The 18,838-nt window shown below is 43.2% G+C and overlaps 1 protein-coding gene across 1 annotated transcript; it reads right to left on the bottom strand.

Annotated features, from left to right (window-relative positions):
- Nucleotides 1-1,093: 1,093 nt before the first annotated feature.
- Nucleotides 1,094-17,017, bottom strand: rab3b (RAB3B, member RAS oncogene family). Its single transcript, XM_031743565.2, has 5 exons — nucleotides 16,790-17,017; nucleotides 13,971-14,195; nucleotides 8,514-8,632; nucleotides 8,313-8,437; nucleotides 1,094-5,383 (listed from the first exon to the last, which is right to left on the bottom strand). The coding sequence occupies exons 2-5, from the start codon at nucleotides 14,193-14,195 to the stop codon at nucleotides 5,199-5,201; spliced, it is 654 nt and encodes a 217-aa protein (XP_031599425.1). The 5' UTR covers nucleotides 16,790-17,017; the 3' UTR covers nucleotides 1,094-5,198.
- Between the last annotated feature and the right edge of the window lie 1,821 nt (nucleotides 17,018-18,838).

The following is an 18,838-nucleotide window of genomic DNA, read 5'->3' as shown; positions in this document are numbered from 1 at the left end:
AATTAATAAATAAGACATAGAGGCCTCTTGTTTGTCACAGTCTCGGTTATTGTTGTCATTATAATAAAGAAACGTTCGTTTTCTTAAGTAAAAAGTTGCATCGTTTGGGCTGATTTTATTTTTATTTTATTGTATTTTTTAACCCTGTGAAAATCCACAGTTAAGCTGTTACAGCAGCCAAAATAACAAATAAGAAAAAACTTTGTGTTCAGTGTTATTTTATTTATATAGCACCAAATCACAACAACAGTTGCCTCAAGGTGCTTTATATTGCAAGGTAAAGATCCTACCTGTTTACATTTATAATAATAATAATAATAATAATAATAATAATAATAATAATAATAATAATGATGATAATAATAATGCAGATAATAACTACCACGTGTCTGTGCTTATTACTGCTGCTTCACAGCAAGAAGGTCATGGGTTCAAATCCATGATGTTTCTGAGGTTGTTCTGTGTGGAGGTTACATGTTTGTCCGGTGTTTAGTGTTTAGTTTCGTCCCCATAGTATGAAGTTGATGATTAATAATTAGGCTTGAATGGTTTTCTGTCTCTCTGTTAGCCCTGCCACAGGTTGGCGAGCTGTCCAGCGTATACCCTGCCTCTCCCCCTATGTCAGCTTGAATACACTGCTTCTCCAGCAGAACTCACTGACTGATAGAACATGTCCATCATTTTGCTGCACACAGTGAAGGATCTTGGCTTCTCTAGGAAACAGAGCCTGCTTGTCTCCTTCTTATGTCATCCCTCCAGTTCAGCCTGTTGTTGATGTGGACGCTCTCCAACACACCCACATCCTGATCTTCGTTCTGAAGTTGACCACCATGTTTCTGCTTTTATTCACATTCTGTACCGTCCTCCTGCACACCACTGATATCCAACCTCTGCAGAACCACCAGAGTTCTTCTGTAGGTGTTGTGACCCATCAGAGGACTATGAGGTGAACGGTACAGCAGACCCCTGTGGAGCAAATCGCACTGAGGTCCGACACAACTTTCAGAACTGTTTGCAGATTTATGTAATTTTTAAAAGATTCTCTGGTGACGACTGCGTACCTATGTATTCTACCAAGGAAAAGCGACACGCATTCTGATTAAAGATTGTGATTTTTATTATACTAAATCTGATCTATAATATACAAACATTCACAATATTTTGTACAATCACTTTGTGCTTCTCCCTGAACAGGAGCAAACCGTAAGACAACAAGTTTACAGGAACTCTCTAAGAATTAGTCCATGGTTACACTGCAGAAAAATAAACTCAACACCAGGATCAGATCTACCTCTATCATTTACAAAGTCACTTAGAAAATAATCATATGAAGACGATGTCCATGTTATTGTAAGTTCTTATCCATATGAAGACACACGGCAGGGAGTTACACACACCAACGTGCGCTGTGGTTGCTATACAACAGTTTGGCAGGATATAAGTTTATCAGAATATTTAAGAACAAATGTTTCTTCAAGTCTTCCATGAACACACGCACTGGAGCTCAAAATATCACAAGAACCCGTACAACTGAACACGCGATAAATATCATGATACTCAACACTAACACACACGCACACACACGCTCATGTAGGAAACACTGCAAACACGGCGGCTGTGCGACTACACCTGCTAAAGGGGGCGAGAGACGTGCTCTCCTCACTCATCAGTTCCACTCACGTGTGTGTGCGACTAAAAATCAGCCTCCGTGTGGCCTTGGCGGCACGGTCGCCGGTGCAAAAGCTGATTGCCACCATGAAGCAGGGCTGCAGCGCTCAGTGTGGCCCGGGCCAGGGTCTCTGATCCTGATCTCCTCTCCTGTCTTTGTTCTTCTGTGATTTCGGGAAAAAAGCAGACATGGAAGTCTGTTCACGCCATAGAAAGCAAAACTACAGCGAGCACGCACTCCAGCACTGGCCAGAGGCGAGACCCTGGATGCTTTTTACTCTTCTACGACTCGTGAACTCTGACTCAGCTTCCAGCAAAATGCAATTCAAACAGATTTACTTCACACCTGAAGGTTGATGATTAGTGTGAATGCACACATGACTCTTGTCTCACGCTCTCATTCTCCATCTCAGATTGTTTCATAATAACACCAAAAAGAGCTCCAAGCGTGTCTCCGTTTGTCTGGAACAGAATTTGTATGTGAACTGAGCCCTTATGAGGACGCTCACACCACCAAAGGGAGTGGATGATCATTCAGCAGTGACGGCTGTCAGTTAACCTCAGAAACAAACCTCCTGCATGTCGGTTACTTTGGAGTTCCTGTTGCTTTTTGCAGCTTCCATTAATTTGAGTCCGTTGGCTTGATCCTAAACCAGAAAAGCTGTGTGTTACTGGAAGGTTTGACTGCTGCAGCTCTGGGTTGTGTCGTCAGGTCTCAGTGGCTTTAAATAACTCCAGTCTTCATAACTCGTGCTCTGTTTCTCTGTAATTAAAGCTCAGAGGTCAGAGAGGTGAATCTAGAGCTTCGGTCCCACAGGAAGGACAGCGTTTCAGTTTAAAGCATCTCTCTTTCGGGGTCATCACTGATTCTCTGCTGTGTATTTAAAGAATCTCACGGCTCTGTGAAGGCAGAAACTCTGCATCTCACTTCTGAGCACAGCCTTACATTACAGCAAAAGGTACCTCAACTCAGGCTCCAGCAGCCACACCCACACTGGGCTTTAGAAATAAGCTTTAGATTCCTTGGAAGTCTTGGACCCCATAGGTCCATTCAGAAATCCTTCCACACCTTCACAACACAATGGCAACAGCTGACACAGCGGCAGACATTTTGGGGCTTCCTGTCAATGAGAAGAAACACTGACTGAAGGCTGGAACAGTGAAGATCTGAAGGACTGCTTCATCAGACAGAAACAGGAAGGTTGAATAAGCTATGAAGGACACGCAAAGAGAGCTGAAAGTCAAGCAGCATCACGTTAAGTCCTGCAGAACATCAGACTGAGAGCAGCTGCTGGAGGCTGCAGATTAGAGAGGACAGAGATAACAAACAGGGATTGTTTGTGCTCCTGCACACGCTCACATCAGACTTATATTGGTTCTGTTTGTTGTTAATAATCTTCCCGATGGAGACAATCTGAGTCAGAGTTCAGAGTTTGCTTTAGTGGATGGTTTGCACATGCTCAAAGAGCATCTGTGTATCTCAGTTTGGTTTCCACAGAGTGAACAGAGAAAATACCTTCACCTCTGGGATTTAGCATCACTGAAACCAAGACTGAAATCATCATACAAACATCCATAAAATCACAATGTAGTTTCATCTTCGTTTCACACCTGGTTACAGGTGTGATCAATACTCACTGCTGTTCATCCGATATGACTCTTGAAATGTATGAGTTGTTTCAGTTATACTTTGTTGTAACACCATTTTAAGTGTTTTCCTTCTCATTGAACTTTCTGTAATTATCTTAAGACCCCATTAAACCACCAGGGGGTGCTGTCACTTCACCTATGACCCGGCTCCTCTGACCCGAGCGACTGGACTGCAGCCCTGTCAGAGTTGTGCGTTGGTGGTGCAGCCTTAAAGCGTCTGTCTGAGTAAGGCCAGTAAGAGTTTGTGGGCTATAGGCATGTTATATCAGAGGAACTACCGCTAGCTGTAGAGAAGCAGCATGAGTGATGACTCAGAGGAGGACTGTAAACACATGAGCAGCTGTGGCGTTGTGCTACACTTTGAGAGGAGAGGCAGTGCTGTGCTGACCTGTGACCCTGCTGACATCACACTCCAACTAAATGTGCATTTGGCGTGTTTGAGACACTAAACTTCACCTGCAGTGTTACTCAGTTAGAGGCCTGCTGCCTCACTGCACATGTGTCATTACAGCATGGAGCAAGCAGGTGTCATTCATCGCGTCTAATCTCAGGCAGAGTAAGAAGATTCACCCTCTGTGTCCCGGTCAACATCACAGTGCTGCAATCAAAGAGAGCATCTTCAGAGTAACAAAGAGAAGTCGGACGGCGTCTTTGTGATGAATGAAAATGAAGCACACTTCTTAAGGGGTGGCCACACAGGAAGTGATTCACTCATCTTGCATCATTTTAATGGCAGCTAGATTATGGCTGTTCCTGGCTGTGGTTGCTTAGGTAACCCTCTAATGTATTTACCACCCCCTCATATGTCAGTCAGAGGTGTCCTTCTCTCTCACTGGTAGTTGCTTTAATCGCTCACCTTTAAGTTAAGGAAAGTTTAACTCAAGAGCCACCCACTTTGTATCACCAGTGGTTATTTCTCTGTGAAGAAGTCTGCACTACAGAGTGGCACGCAGCGGCTTACAGAAATAAGCCTTTTACTAGTGTTAACAGTCATCTGCAGTTTGGTCTCTGCAGCAGCTGGATCGGATTGGTCCTCATGTCCCTCTGACCTGCAGTGGTTTCCTCCTGGATGTTTCACATCTGTGCAGCATTCTGGATCAGCTTCTGTTGGATTTGGCTTTCATGTTTGCAAGAAGTTGAGTCTGTGGTTGCCAGCTGTGCAGCTTTTTAGACATTAATTGTTTCCACCTTGAAGTCACACCAGCACAGAAAATGCGCAGATCTAATCATCCTGTTGGAAACACCTTCAGTGCATTTGTTTCTTGGTTGAAACAGTCCACTCTCCACCCCTGACTCACAAATTCACCCCACTTACTAAAAGAAAGTCTTCCTCACAGTCCTGACCTCTGACTCCTCATTCCACAGTAAAAGGCTCTACCTCACACACACGAATGTCAGCATTTCAACGAACACAACTATGAAATAAACCGCGCACGCTCATCATCAGATGCTAAATATCCATGCGACAGCTAAGAGAACCAACCGGAAGTACCTGATGTCACTTTTTCAGCCTGTCTGTAACTGTGTCACTTTCTAGTGTAATCAAGCCTTTGTTCTTTTTTTGTTTCTGCATAAGAGAAAAATCCTTGAAAACAGTCACTAGTCACAGTGATATCACCACCAGCAGCACAATAACCTTTTCAAGCACGCCAAACCCGCATTAGCATGGAGTACGCTGACAGCTAAAGGGCCTCCCACGGACACTTGGGATGGTAAAAGTGGTTATATAGATGTTAGTTAGCAGGGCCTGGAGAAGGCGTAGTAATGGATGGCCGCTTACAAACATGAAGCAGAGCGAGTGTGCAGAGGAATGTTACAATAGATAATCTATATATTTTTTTTCTTTTTCTTATTTTGAGAGCTTGGGGGATGACGGACGATCAGCAGCACTTCTGAGGTAGCTGGGCAGGTTTGTCGGTCAGTCTGGTGGTCTTGGAACCAGGAGCTGCCGGCGCCTCTACGTCCACACGCTCCGACATCTTCACACAGATGATGTCCACCAAGCGCTCAAACACCTGCCGCACATTGATGTTCTCTTTGGCGCTTGCCTCGTAGTACTCGAAGCCTGCAGGAGGAGGTAGAAAAGTTTTACTTAAAAACCACTGCAGTAACAGCAACATTTAGAGACGTCGGACTCAGTGGATCACATTAGACTAGTGATAAAGAAAATGCTCCTTTATGCTGATGATGCCATGTTGTATAGCTCATAAACAAAGTGCTTTTAAACTCATTGGAAATGTCACGGTCCTGGTGCTTTACATTTCTGAATTCTCTGAATTTTCTGTTGGATTTTTTTAATATAGCATTTTGAAGTTAGTTTGTGGTAATGAAGATGTGTTTTCATGGATATTTGTTTTCATTTTTAGGTCGTACTCAGTTTCAGTTCACACTTTCAGTAGTGTTTCATTCCTTCAGGGTTTCTGGTCTGTTGGGCTTTACTTCCTGTCTGTTGATTGTCTTGAATATGTTTAACTGTGGCTTATTTCCCCCCGTCTAGTGTGTATAAACAGTCCTGTCTCCCTCTGTGTTCTTGTCAGATTAGGTTTTTATCTGTGCTTTGTGTTGTGCTGCCCTGCATCTCCATGGGCTTTCTTTGGATTGCAAAATTTGGGATATTCAAACAAATAAAGGCTTTCTTTTAACTACCTGCCTTGGTTTCCTGGATTTGGACCCTTTCCAACACCTCCACCTTCCAGTTTATGCAGGAAAACAACTTACTCGTGGGGTTCTTTCTTTAATTTAATGAATGAAACATAAAATGTCCTTTATGCTGATGACATTGTATTGTATTGCTCAGATGGGGTGGCTGTAGCTCAGCAGGTAAAGCAGGTCATCTACTAATCAGAAGGCTGGTGGCTTGATCGCTGACTGCTCCAGTCTGCATATTGGGCAAGAAACTAACCTCAACTTGCTCTCTGACGCATCAACCTGAGTTTGACTGTTCGATAGAGAGCATTTAAGCACATACAACATGTTGTATGAAAGGCTTTGAGTGCTCTGCAAGAGTAGAAAAGTGCTATATAAGAAAGATAATTTAGATATGTTTTTACTAGGTTCATTCTTGAATATTAATGGAAGAGGAAAGACAAAAAACCCTGAGAATGAGATGGAGGTGCTTACTGGAAAAGAACCAGAAGAGTTTTCTTCTTTTAAGTGGCTGAGTATTTTCACTTTTAGCTTTAGAACTTTCTGTTAGCTAAAACAAAACCTTGGTTTTCAATAGTAAGATAGATGCTGTTTATATTGAACTGTAAGGAAAAGTCAGTTTGCTTTATGAAAACTGTTGCCATTCAGCTACGTGTCAATGTCTGCTCTAGTTTTAAAAATGAAAGGGAATAAACTCCATATTTGATACCAGAGAGATCCTTAACATAATAAAGCTTAAAGTTTGGAGAGCAGACATTGGTTCATGTAAGAGCTGTCAGACAGACACTACTCATTTCTTTTCGAGTAGGTTTTGCCTGTGTCATGGAAATGATTTTCTGTTTTTTTATCAGACTGTGTGAGAAGCAGACACTTGAACAGATGCTCATTTAGCTGATGTGGAGAATCTGATTCACTCTCTTCCTCAGGCTACATGAAAGGTGAGTTAAACAGTTAATAGAGCTGCAGCAAGGCTCAGGCTCAGCTCTATTATCTGCATTAGGACAGAAAGCATGAGGAATGAAGCATCTCATCCCATATTTGTGTGTTTAATGTGTTTCAGGCTTTCGGCACAGCTCTCTGATGGACTGACCTCAGAGCAGCTTTGAATACACGTGACCTGAACAGCAGGCCCTGAATAACACCTGAGCTCGTCTAAAAACATTGGGAGTGAAGTCTGATGTCAGTAAAGTACAGATATGATAATGTTTATTTCTATTTTTCTGCATGTTCATTATTGATCATACGTAAAATTAGGCCGATCATGCATGTCGGGACTTAAGACACTGGAATAACAATGACAGCCTTGTATCACAAACTTAACTATAAATAAATAACACCATAAATTGTAACTTGATTTGCAACATAATGTAACAATGAAAAGATTCAAGGTATTTATATGAGTGTGCTTTGATTAATAATAATTTTCAGGCTAAACACCATCAAACAAACAAAAATCAATGCCGGCGCTCTGAATCACAGTTATTCATTTCTTTGTTCTGCAGTCGGCACACGGTGTGCGAAAATGAATTCACGTAGAGTGGTGCATTAATAAAATCTATCAACAATAAAGTGCAATGCTGCTTTTACTGGAATAAAAAACTACTTGCCCTTTCAGTGCTGAGAGCCGCAGCTTTTACCTGCATCATAATCTCGTTCTTCATGTTCTTGTGCATAAAGAGAAATTAAAGCTAAACTGAGTACTTTCTAAATGTTCTGACCAAGAAAAAGCAAAAATAAAATAAACTTATAATCAGATTTCCTCCAATAGGTACAATTTAAAGAAAGTTCTTTGGCTCACAGGGATCACCTGGTGAAAACACACCTGCCCTGTTAGTCTGAAGGCTCCTCCTGCACTGCCTTCATGCTCAGGTGTTTGCAGGTAAATGTTAGATCATATGAGGAGGGTGTAAACCTGCTGATGGATTGTGTGTATGTATTTTAATCACACTATGGGTTTTTCTACTTTTTTACTACATCACACATACTACATGTCCCATGAGCCTCAGCACAGAGCTGCTGAAGAAGAGATGAGTCATCCCTTTTTCTTTCAATAGTTAAACTAAACACAGCACACACACACACACACACACACACACACATATATATATATATATATATATATATATATATATATATATATATATATATATATATATATATATATATATATATATATATATATATATATATATATATATATATATATATATATATATATATTTTCTCTTTAGGTTCCTTTCTGGGGCCCTGAGGCAGTTTTTTCTCACTCCAACCATCTCAAGCTAAAGAAGAAGAAAGGTTTCTGCTGCTGTCTGTACCACCTGAGGTGAAAGAGAGCTGAGTCTCACCTAGCTGGTCAGCCAGGTGTTTTCCCTTCTCAGGGGGTACCACTCTCTCCTCGTCCATGTCGCACTTGTTGCCCACCATGATCACCTGGGCGTTATCCCATGAGTACGTCTTGATCTGCGTGGCCCTGCAAACACACAGCAACACGACCTGAGCTGAGTTTCTCTTTATGATGAATCACAAGCTTCCAGCCAATCACCTACCAGTCCTGGACGGCGTTGAAGGACTCCTCGTTGGTGATGTCATACATGAGAATGAAGCCCATGGCACCGCGGTAGTAGGCTGTGGTGATGGTGCGGTAACGCTCCTGACCGGCCGTGTCCTGAAAACAAACACACAGCTAGTCGCATGACTGTGTCAGCTGCAAACAGACTTTACCTAATCAGCAGCCTCCAAGTACTAAAATCTGCAGTTCCTCCAACATCCAGCAGAGGCTCCAGCAGTGAGTCAGTCCCCACAGACTCCGATGTTAAAGGTTTACAGCAAGAATAAACATATTTACAGCTCGATACACAAACTCGTCTGGTCTCTAATAATTAATAATTTCCCCCTTTATAACAACAGTATGGGAAGAGAGTGGTTTTAGAACTCCCTTGGAAAGTTTGCATCATTAGAGGCGTGGCCTCTTTGAGTGACACAAGTGCCTGTAGCTGCTTCCAGTCAATACCTCTGGACCCTGTTTGTGCTGTTGGAGCCTTTTTAATGACATTATGTGACCAGTAATATGGCTGCTGTGAGGTTACTGTACTAACAGACCATCTAGGAAGTGAAATTCTGCATCTCTGTGATGTACCCATACAGTCTGTAGATGGATTCTGATAACAAGAGCATTAGCTGATAACTTAGCATTCCAGCCTCTCGTCTGAATATGGTCACATCTGGAAACAAACAAACAAAAAAACCCCAGCACGGTGAAGGCCGAAAGTAAACCCCAAAACTTCCAGACTTTGTGGCTGCATCCATATTTAAGGTCCACTCTATGAATCTACCATGATGAAGCCATCAGTGCTGAAGCTCCAGAATTAAAGCTGTAAAAATGTCTGTAAATCTGCTGGAGAAGAAAAAGAGAGGAAGACGCTGGATTGAGACACAGCGGGGAAAAACTCCTGAAACAAACATCCTCACAAATACATGAATACATAAACTACACAGCAGGTTCATTATATATAATTTGTTTGGACCCTAAAATATAAGTGCGTTGATTCAGCTTAAGTGTTTCTTTGGACCCCTGCTGGGTTTCTGCAGAAGCTCAAAGGCTTGAAACTTCTGAAGAGTAAAGTGTGATGAATAAAAAGTTCATTTTTAATATTTAAGCAAAACAGTCATTCAGCTAACGGCATCAGCATCCCTCCCTGTGCTACTGTATATGTGCCAGTGCTGCTTTAATAACTCTGATGATGACGTGTGATATGACAGATTAAATAGACATCATATCTGTGGAAACTGAAGACGATCAGTAAAAATAATCTAAGAAAGCACCAGAGACTCTTTCAGCTAGTCTCAGGCCATTGATCTCTGCAACAAGCAGCCGGGCCACGGTGTGACTTTCACGCCGCCGTCCTCCACTGCTTCATCCTCCGTATCACTACAGCTGCCCCGAGTCACTCTGCTAATTTTAGCTCTGACTCAACACTCCCTGATTCTGCCTTTATCCGGAGAGACACAGCGAGAGCTCGCATACGATTAATTAATTCAGACTGTGGAGTGTGTGTGTGTGTTTATGATGGAGGATGATCAGCCTCAGACTGAGTCAACATGATCAAAAATATGCAGACAGCTGAAACACTCTCCTACTTCCTACTCCTGTATGACACTAACAGAGCCAAAACGTCCAAAATAAATATCACGTTTTATTCCATAAGACCTGAGACCATAAACTCATCAGAGGTTTGCACTGAGCTCAGCTGAGCGGAAGGATCAATCTCCTCTTAAACTTCTATCCAATCACAATTTTTTACAACCAGAGGTGTCGCCCCTAGTGACCACATTTATCTGTAAGCAGAGCCAGTGATCTAAAATCTGTGTTAATATGTTGAAGTTAACAGTCATAAACTACACCTCCCATGATGCTTTGGTCATAGCTCTCCATCCAACAGTTTGTGTTCAGTCTATTTTTATGCACAATGATGCTTTCAGTTTGAATCAGCTGGCTCTGATTGGCTCCAATTATGTCAACACACACACACACACACACACACACACACACACACACACACACACACACACACACACACACACGCGCACACAAACACCTTCTGGGCCCTCTGTCTCCCATCAGGTCTCAACCTCTCCACCCTGAGAGCTCCTTTTAATTGCCACTAAAGTCAACACAGTAATGGAGTATGTGTGTGTGTGCGCGCGTGTGTGAGCGTAAAGGGCCGCTGCCATGGCAACAACATCACCACTGATAAAAGGAGCTGTGAGTGTGTTTTTGCTGCAAGCAGAGCTCAGTCTGCTGATCCACTTTAAACACATGCAGCTGATCATTACTGCGCTTTATGAAGACGTGCGCTCTGTCACAGCACATTCAACATTACAGCTGACGTCACAGAATTATAACTTTTCGATGCAGTGTATTAAAGCAGCGAGAGCAGAGACATTACATTAGGAGGAGACACATCACTGAACCCTCTGAGACATTCAGCATCAACAGATATGGAGGCACAAGTTTAACTTGCAGGGAAAAGATGCTTTTTAAACTTTAATTTGAAGAAATAAACAGATAATTTTACAAAAACTGCCCGAATGGAACAAGTAAAGGCTCAAAATCCACATCAATCAAGCCAATTAAATAAAACACAGTGCAGGAAGCATCAGTGCGATCTGCAGCAGCTAAAGATTCGATCAAACCTTAGATCAGCGGTGGGCTGTCAGATGACCATCAGATGATGTGTGTGGTCAGTTTGTGGAAGGTTTTTGATTGTTTTGGTGTAACATGCATGAAAGCTGTGGTCTGATCTCGACTTAATGTGAGATCATTTGACCCGTCATTCTATTCATGCAGTTTTTATTTGTGGACATGAAAGCAAAAAATTGGAAAAGAAAATTAGTTAATTTCAGTAATTCTTCACAATAACTGCTCCAGTTCAATTCAGTTTTATTTGGACAGCACCAATTCACAACAATTGCCCCATGATGCTTTATAGTGTAGGATAAAGAGAAAACACCAACAATCAGACGATCCTCTGTGTGAGCACGACGTGGCAACAGCAGGAAGAAAGAATTCCCTTTGAACAGGAAGTTAAATCACATAAGATCCGATCAGACAAGTGCTTTAAGGTGTTTCCAAATTTCTGCTGAGGGGTGAAAAGTGCATCTTCAAGCACTTTGGCTCTGCAACTCAACATCTAAACCACATGGAGTATATCCAGAATTTAGAACGGGTCTGAAGTCGACTATTTCCTGCATCTGAGAAATTGCTGTGTCTGAAATCATCCGCTCAGTCGGCGTCCTCCTGACCCACCAGGACAGCGTGTTCTGCCATACCACAAAACCTCACCAGGAACAGGTTGAGGAACATGGAGCATCCATGGAGCTGGCCCAACCTCCAGACTTCCCCAATGGCTGCAGGTGAGCAGACATCCATTTCCCCAACAACATTTTCAGCTGAAGGATCTCTCTTAGAAAACCTTTCATCCTTGTTAACAGCTCACTTGATGCTGTGTCAGCTGAGATGCTCAGCATTGCAAGAAGAGCTGATTGGCTCACAAACTGTGACTTCCTCTATGGTTCAACTTCACTTTTGCACAGAGATGTATCTAAAAAAGGAGAGACCTTGGAGAAAATGTGTCACTGTTCCAGCGACTGTATCTGTTCGGGTAACCTGAGGTTAGCTTTGTATTTGGTGAGCTCAGACAACCTTCAGAGGAAGCTCATTTCTGCTGCCTGTATCCTCAGTCTCATTCTGCCATCACTGCCCACAGCTCTTGGTCATATGTGGGGTAGGAATGTGTAAGTTTGCTCACTTACAAATAAATGAACTGTCTCTATTTTTTATGATAGTTTCATTTTAATGGACAGAGACAGAATATCATTTGAAAATCCAGAAACTGACATTACATACACGTTATAAATACGTTTGTATGTTCATTGAGGGAAAAAAGTATAAGATGCTCTGCGAACAAGCCAGAACCTCCTACAGACTGGCAGTTTGCCATGTGGGAAACAGATTACAATCAATCAATCAATCAAAAACTCAGTGACCATCAATCAGTCCCAGTCTGGAGCTTCATGCGAGATCTTGCCTCATGCGATGAGGATAATCATGGGGAAAGTGGTGGATCAGCCCAGAACTCCTTGTTAATGGTATCGTGCTACGCTGTAATGGATTGGAATCTTCAAGGAGGCTCATGTTCAGGCCCGTCTTAAGTTTACCAGTGAACACCTAAATGAATCAGAGAAGGCTTGGGAGAAAGCCCTGTGGTCAGATGAAACCAAAATCGGGCTCCTGCTGAGGTTAAAGGAAGAGAAATGCTGAGTACGACTCAAAGAATAGCGTCCCCCACAGTCAGGCACTGAGGTGGAAACATTATGCTTTGGGCTGTTTTTCTGCTGAGGGTACATGATGATTTCACCGCACTGAGGGGCCAATGAATGAAGCCAAACTAGAACCAGAACCTCCTTCCCTCAGCCTGATCACTGAAGATGGGTCAAGGATGGGACTTCCAGCATTAAAATGACTCAAAACATATCGCCAAGGCAACAAAGGAGTGGCTAAAGAAGAAGCAAGTCCTGTGAAGGGACTAAGGCTTTGTGTTGGCAACTGATAGCCAAGAAAAGAGGAGTGGGCCAACTTCCCTCCTGAGAAGTGAGCAAACCTGATGACCAACAACAAGAAACATCGTACTGCTCTGCTCGCCAACAAGGCAACAAGACATGCAAGTCAGTTTATAATTTTTATGTAATGTGTTTGTTTTAAATTTTTGGTTGATATTCATCTCTCGGCATTAAAATGAAAATACCATAAAAAATGAGACTCTTCATTTCAACTGGGATCAAATCATTATTCCCCCTTTAAACCCTTCTGTAAACCAGCTCTGTCTTCAGCATTCATCGTCACCACGACACCGATACGAAGCTTGCATTGATTCCGAGGTCTGACTGACCCATTGGCCCATCTCATGCTTTTATCATCACTTTTAAACAACATCCTGAGATACTGAAGCAGCTGTGTGTTACGTCCCTGAATGACCATCAGTGTTGAGCCCTGGGCCTGTATGAGGGAAAGAGGTTATTGTTTGGTACCAACTTTTTAAAGGGCTGTTACAGAATCCAGGTAATGTTGCATCACCTTTCACCTTCTCAGCCTTACCTGCATGGACCCTACCACCTGCCCAGGTAAGGATGATGCAAATGAGACAAAATATAAACAAAGAGAAGTTCCTGCTGACTCTTCACTGCTAATTGACGCTACCATCGCATTTCCTGATTAACAAAAGAGCTAAAAAAACAAACAAAAAACAGACACACAAACACCGAGTTTAAATTGATTTGATGATAAATAATTAATGTTATCACGAACACATTTGGTGGTTGTGAAACCACTTCTCCCTAACAGAGGGGCTGGTTCTGAGGACTGACACCAATGCAGGTGTCCAAAGACACCATAGCAAACCAGGTTGAACAACTAACCACCAGCCTGACAAGCAAACCGTCCTCACCCAGATCTGCAGCTTGATCCTCTTGTCGTTGCGATACACCGTTTTCACTTTGAAGTCAATGCCCACGGTGCTGACGAAGGAGTTGCTGAAGGAGTCGTCGGCGTAGCGGAACAGGAAGGACGTCTTCCCCACGCTGCTGTTACCGATGATCAGCAGCTTGAACATGTAGTCAAAGTTCTGGTCAGAGCCATCCCGCTGGCCGAAACGCTGGTCTGCCTTTGCCATCTGAAGATTTGAAAAGGACAAAAACACAAGAATCAGCAACATGACTATCCAACCGGACTGAGAGCTTCTTTTAAATCTCACCTGAGATCGCAGGGTTTACATTTGCTTATGTCACAGTCTGAGCATGTCAGTGGTATAAAAGCTCTTTTACTTTGATGGGATCAGGTGGGATGGGAAGAATCTGTCCGCTTACAGCGTTTTCACTCTGTATTCCAAACTGTGTTGATTGTTGTATAGAAAAAGGGTAAAGAAAATCCTTTGAAGGTGATTAAACATTTAGTGAAGAGAACACCTAAACAGCAGACGTCTCTTGTCGCCTAACCTGAACCTCATACAGGTCTGATGCACTGATGGTTTCAGTGGTGTTTCTGAGGTGTGATGCAGAGTGTTACTAAGTGCACGCGTGGACTACAGGAGCAAATTTCATGGTGGCGTGAGCGTCGTTTTGACCTAGTGTAACCGGTCAGCTTCACCACCAACAACATCAAGCGACTCACTCACTGGTGAGTCAAAGGAAACATAGAATAACCAACACTGACTTCATGTTTTATTCAGTACAACCTAAAACAAGTGGCTGAGCACATAAAACACAAAGAGGTCAGAGATCTCATAGACTTCTATAGGACCGAAGTCTGATTGCAGCCACCGCTGTCGCCCCCTGGTGGCCATTAAAAAGAAGGCAGCTTTAAGACATTTTCCACGCTGGCTACATTTTTCACACCTGAAGCTGCGTTGGTCTTTTCTACAGCCTGTGGGTGTGTGCAAGCAGTGTTTTTTCTGCACAGCATCCAGTATCTGCCTGCTCCTCCACAGAGTGAGGCGGTGTAATGTATGGTCTGAGATCGGTGCACCTGCAGCTCTGATTTACATGTTAAAGGGTTTAACACTCAGAACCTGCAGTCTGCTAGTTTTACTGAGTGGATTTTAATGGAGTGGATTTCATGATCTGAATGAGTGTTTCAGTCCACTCAGGCTCACTGCTGATTGGTTAAACCTGAAAAGGTTCTTTAAATGTGACCTACTGCTGCTCTCCACAGACACTCTGCTTCCACACATGCGGATCAGGCTCAGTTATAAACAGACTTCTTTCTTATTCAGGCTTGATTTCCTCATAAATCGTCAAAGGTGTGCAGATGATTCCAGGTGCTTGATTTGAAGGTGTGGTTGAAGGAGCTGAATAAAAAAGGAAGTCCTTAGGGTGCAAACATCAAGCAGATCCACCAGGGCGACCATCAGGAGAGGACAGATCACAGCTTGGTCCATTCAGAGGTCAAAGGTCTGGAAGTTACATCACAACACGAGGAAGCACTATGTGTAGCATGAAGAGAAGAACTGCAGGTGCAGAGGGTTCAGCCCGAACTGGAAACATCCATCAGGTGAAGCTGAACCCGAGCCATCTCGTGCCGCTTCCATTAGTGCATGTCATAATACGATATGATTGCCCCCCCCTTCACAAGCACTGGTGGAGAGCATACTGTAGATAATGTAACTGAGTACATTTACTCAAGTACTTTACTTAAATACAGTCTTAATGTACTTATACTTTCTTGAAGTATTTCTCATCTCAGCTACTTTGATTATTTTGGATGTTGTACTTTGTTTCTTCTTCTTCTGCAGATTTAAAAAAATAAATAAATTGACACATCATATCATTAATATCTACAGGTGCATCATTAAAGTCATAAACACATTAAAGAAGCAACAATTGGTGGTTTAATGAATCAATGATCACCACAGTGATTTTATACTGGCTGTAGGTGTTAATGGTTATCCCTCTCTCTCTGTTAACCTTGTGATACCTGTGCAGGTGTGCCCCGCCTGTCACCCTATGACAGCTGGGACAGTCTCTTCAGCTGAATAAGAAAATGATTCAATTTTATTTTATTTCTATAGCACCAAATCACAACAACAGTCACCTCGTTGTATGGAGTGCAATGACTAACACCGATGCTGCAGAAGCCAATGGAATTAGTCTCGTTTTCGCTTCTTTGGATAAAAATGATTGAAAACTATGACAAACAAAAGAGGTTTAAACTTCATGAAGTATCATGTAAAACGTGTGTGAAGGCACGGGACCAGACAGGGACCACAGAATCACACCCAGCAGGTCTGAGCTCACGTGCTGCTCTCCTGATAAGAAGCATCATACCAGATCGGATTATCTGATCATCACCAGGTTAACATCAGCACGCTTATTATCGCTAAATGAAAGGTGAAGATGATGAAGGTGCTGTTTGATAATCAGAATGAGCAGCCGTCCCTCCAATAGGGCCTCCGCAGGGAGGAGAAGCCACGGAGCAGCCTGAATCCCCGCAGACCAGCTGCACCTCTGACTTCATCATCATCATCATCATCATCATCCCACATGGACGTCATCAAGCTTCATAAAATACAAAATACAAACCATCGATTAGAGAAAGATCGAAGCCATCGATCAACGACGATGATGTGAAGATAATGATGAGGCTGGAGGAAAATCACAGAGATGCACGAGCCCCGGTGTCGCACCGGTGCAGGTGTGACCGACGTTTCTGGATCAGTGTGAGTGTGTGTGTCCGTATGTATGTGTGTGTGTGTGTGTCCGTGTGTGTCACCTCTGCTGGGCGGATCGGACGCTCTCTCGGTGTCTCGGTGTGCAGATAAAATCCGTGTCTTCTCAGCAGTGGCTCCTGCGTTGGGGAGAGGAGGAGGCGCGTGCAGACCGGATGTTTGCTGTGAAACGAGCTGAAGAGTCTGAATCTGTCCGCGCGCAGCTGCTTCACGCACGGCGGCAGGCTGACATGCTGCACACAACTCCTGCTGCTCCTCACGCGCCAGCAGCGGCTCTTCCACGGTCAAAGAGCGGCTCCGTGCGCGCGCAGGCGGCTCCTCCTCAGCCAATCACAGCGCGCCGCTCCGCAGACGCTGCGCGCGATGACTCATAACAACGGAGGAGGCTGAAGGAGCGCGAGGACAGCAGCCTGTTGGAGCTACTGCACCATCATCATCTTCATCCTCTTCATCACCATCCTCTTCATCATCATCATTCTCATCATCTTCATCACATCATCATCTCATCATCATCAAATCATCTTCATCATCATCACCACGATCTTCATCATCATCACATCATTTTTCATAATCTTCATTACATCATCATCTTCATCATAACTTCTTCATCATCATCATCATCATCAACATCTTCAGCATCATCTTCAGCATCATCATCCTCAGCAGCAGCAGCAGGCAGACACTCACCTTTCACTTACAGATTCACACTGTGAGAAACATCAGCTGAGGGATCTGATCGGTTCATGCATGTGCAGGAACCACATGCAGATGGTGCAGTGCTGTAAGAACAGGTGGAGCAGCAGGGGGCGGGGCTGGCATTTAAAAAAATAGACCACCACCAGTCTGTACCTGACAGTGGTTCGGTAGGACGTGCGACCTGCTGATGTCTGTTTCTGTTACTCAGAAAAATGAAAGGTGTTTAACCAGACAGGTTTTATCAGCTCATCATTACAATCTTCTTGTTACAGGGCAGGTACCTCACCTCCTCACCACAGAGGCCCCTCAGCCTCCAGGGGCCACCGCCAGGGGGCGCCACACTCAGACTGACCACCTTTCTTCTTGCAACTCCACTCAGAGAAATCAGTAGAAAGAGATGTCTTGATGAATGCTCAATCATCCATGTAAGTAAATCCCAAAAGGTTGATTCTCTTCATCTGGACATAGCGTTTTCAGTGGAAGAAATGTTTCGTCAGTCATCCAAGTGACTTCTTCAGTCTCAGCTGACTGCAGGTTTCCCCAACCTTATAAACAGTAGTTTTACACAATGACTGAAACTAGCCCACTGAATAAACAAGTAGAACGAGTAGAAAGAGATGTGCTGCCCCAACACTCACAGAGCAGAGTTCCTGTTGCAGTCCGCCTGCAGGGCATCTGCCTTGTAGCGCAGCCTCTGCAGTTGAGACCACGCAGTTACAACAGACCTACAACCATGCAGACATCTGCACAGAACCCTATAAAACTGACCTCACACACCTCGCAGAAACTATATTTTTAAGCACTTTTGTTTCCTTCTACACATCATTGCCTCAGTCTTTATATGAATCTGTGCGTTCTTTAAACATTTACATTATGACACAAACTATAAGGAGCTGCAATAATCCGACATTTGAAACAGAACAGGTAAAAATGCTCACCTGCCTGATGTCTGCAAAGAAACCACTGTAGAACCTGACAGTGTACCTGATGGAAACTTTATTTCATTCAAAAGCTTTTCCCGTGATTTCAGCCTTGCTTAGAGTATATATCCAGTAGATGGTGCTGTGACTCAATTTATTCACTCAGTGTCTGGGAGCTGTGTTGAGACAAAAAGTGTTGTAAATGAATTGTTGGCATATAATCCCCCAAAGCTTTGCCAAACACATCTGTGATGAAAGATATAAAGTCACTTTGAGGCAGAAAGGACATTCGTGTCCTGTCTGTTTTGGCAAAAGTGACTTTTAGATATCCTTTGAATAAAAAAATATAAATTTTATGTCTTTTCATATAAAGGATCTGGCCAACAGGGCAGCAGAAATGGCAACAAACATAACATTGCTGTTTGATAAAGATATTTGAAGTGGCCGAATCAGGTTTTGGGACCACGCAAGTGAACT

The sequence above is a fragment of the Oreochromis aureus genome, linkage group 23 (assembly GCF_013358895.1).
Source record: "Oreochromis aureus strain Israel breed Guangdong linkage group 23, ZZ_aureus, whole genome shotgun sequence".
Lineage (NCBI taxonomy): Eukaryota > Metazoa > Chordata > Actinopteri > Cichliformes > Cichlidae > Oreochromis > Oreochromis aureus.
Note: the sequence above shows the minus strand (reverse complement) of the source record. Positions and strands in the feature narration are given on the sequence as shown.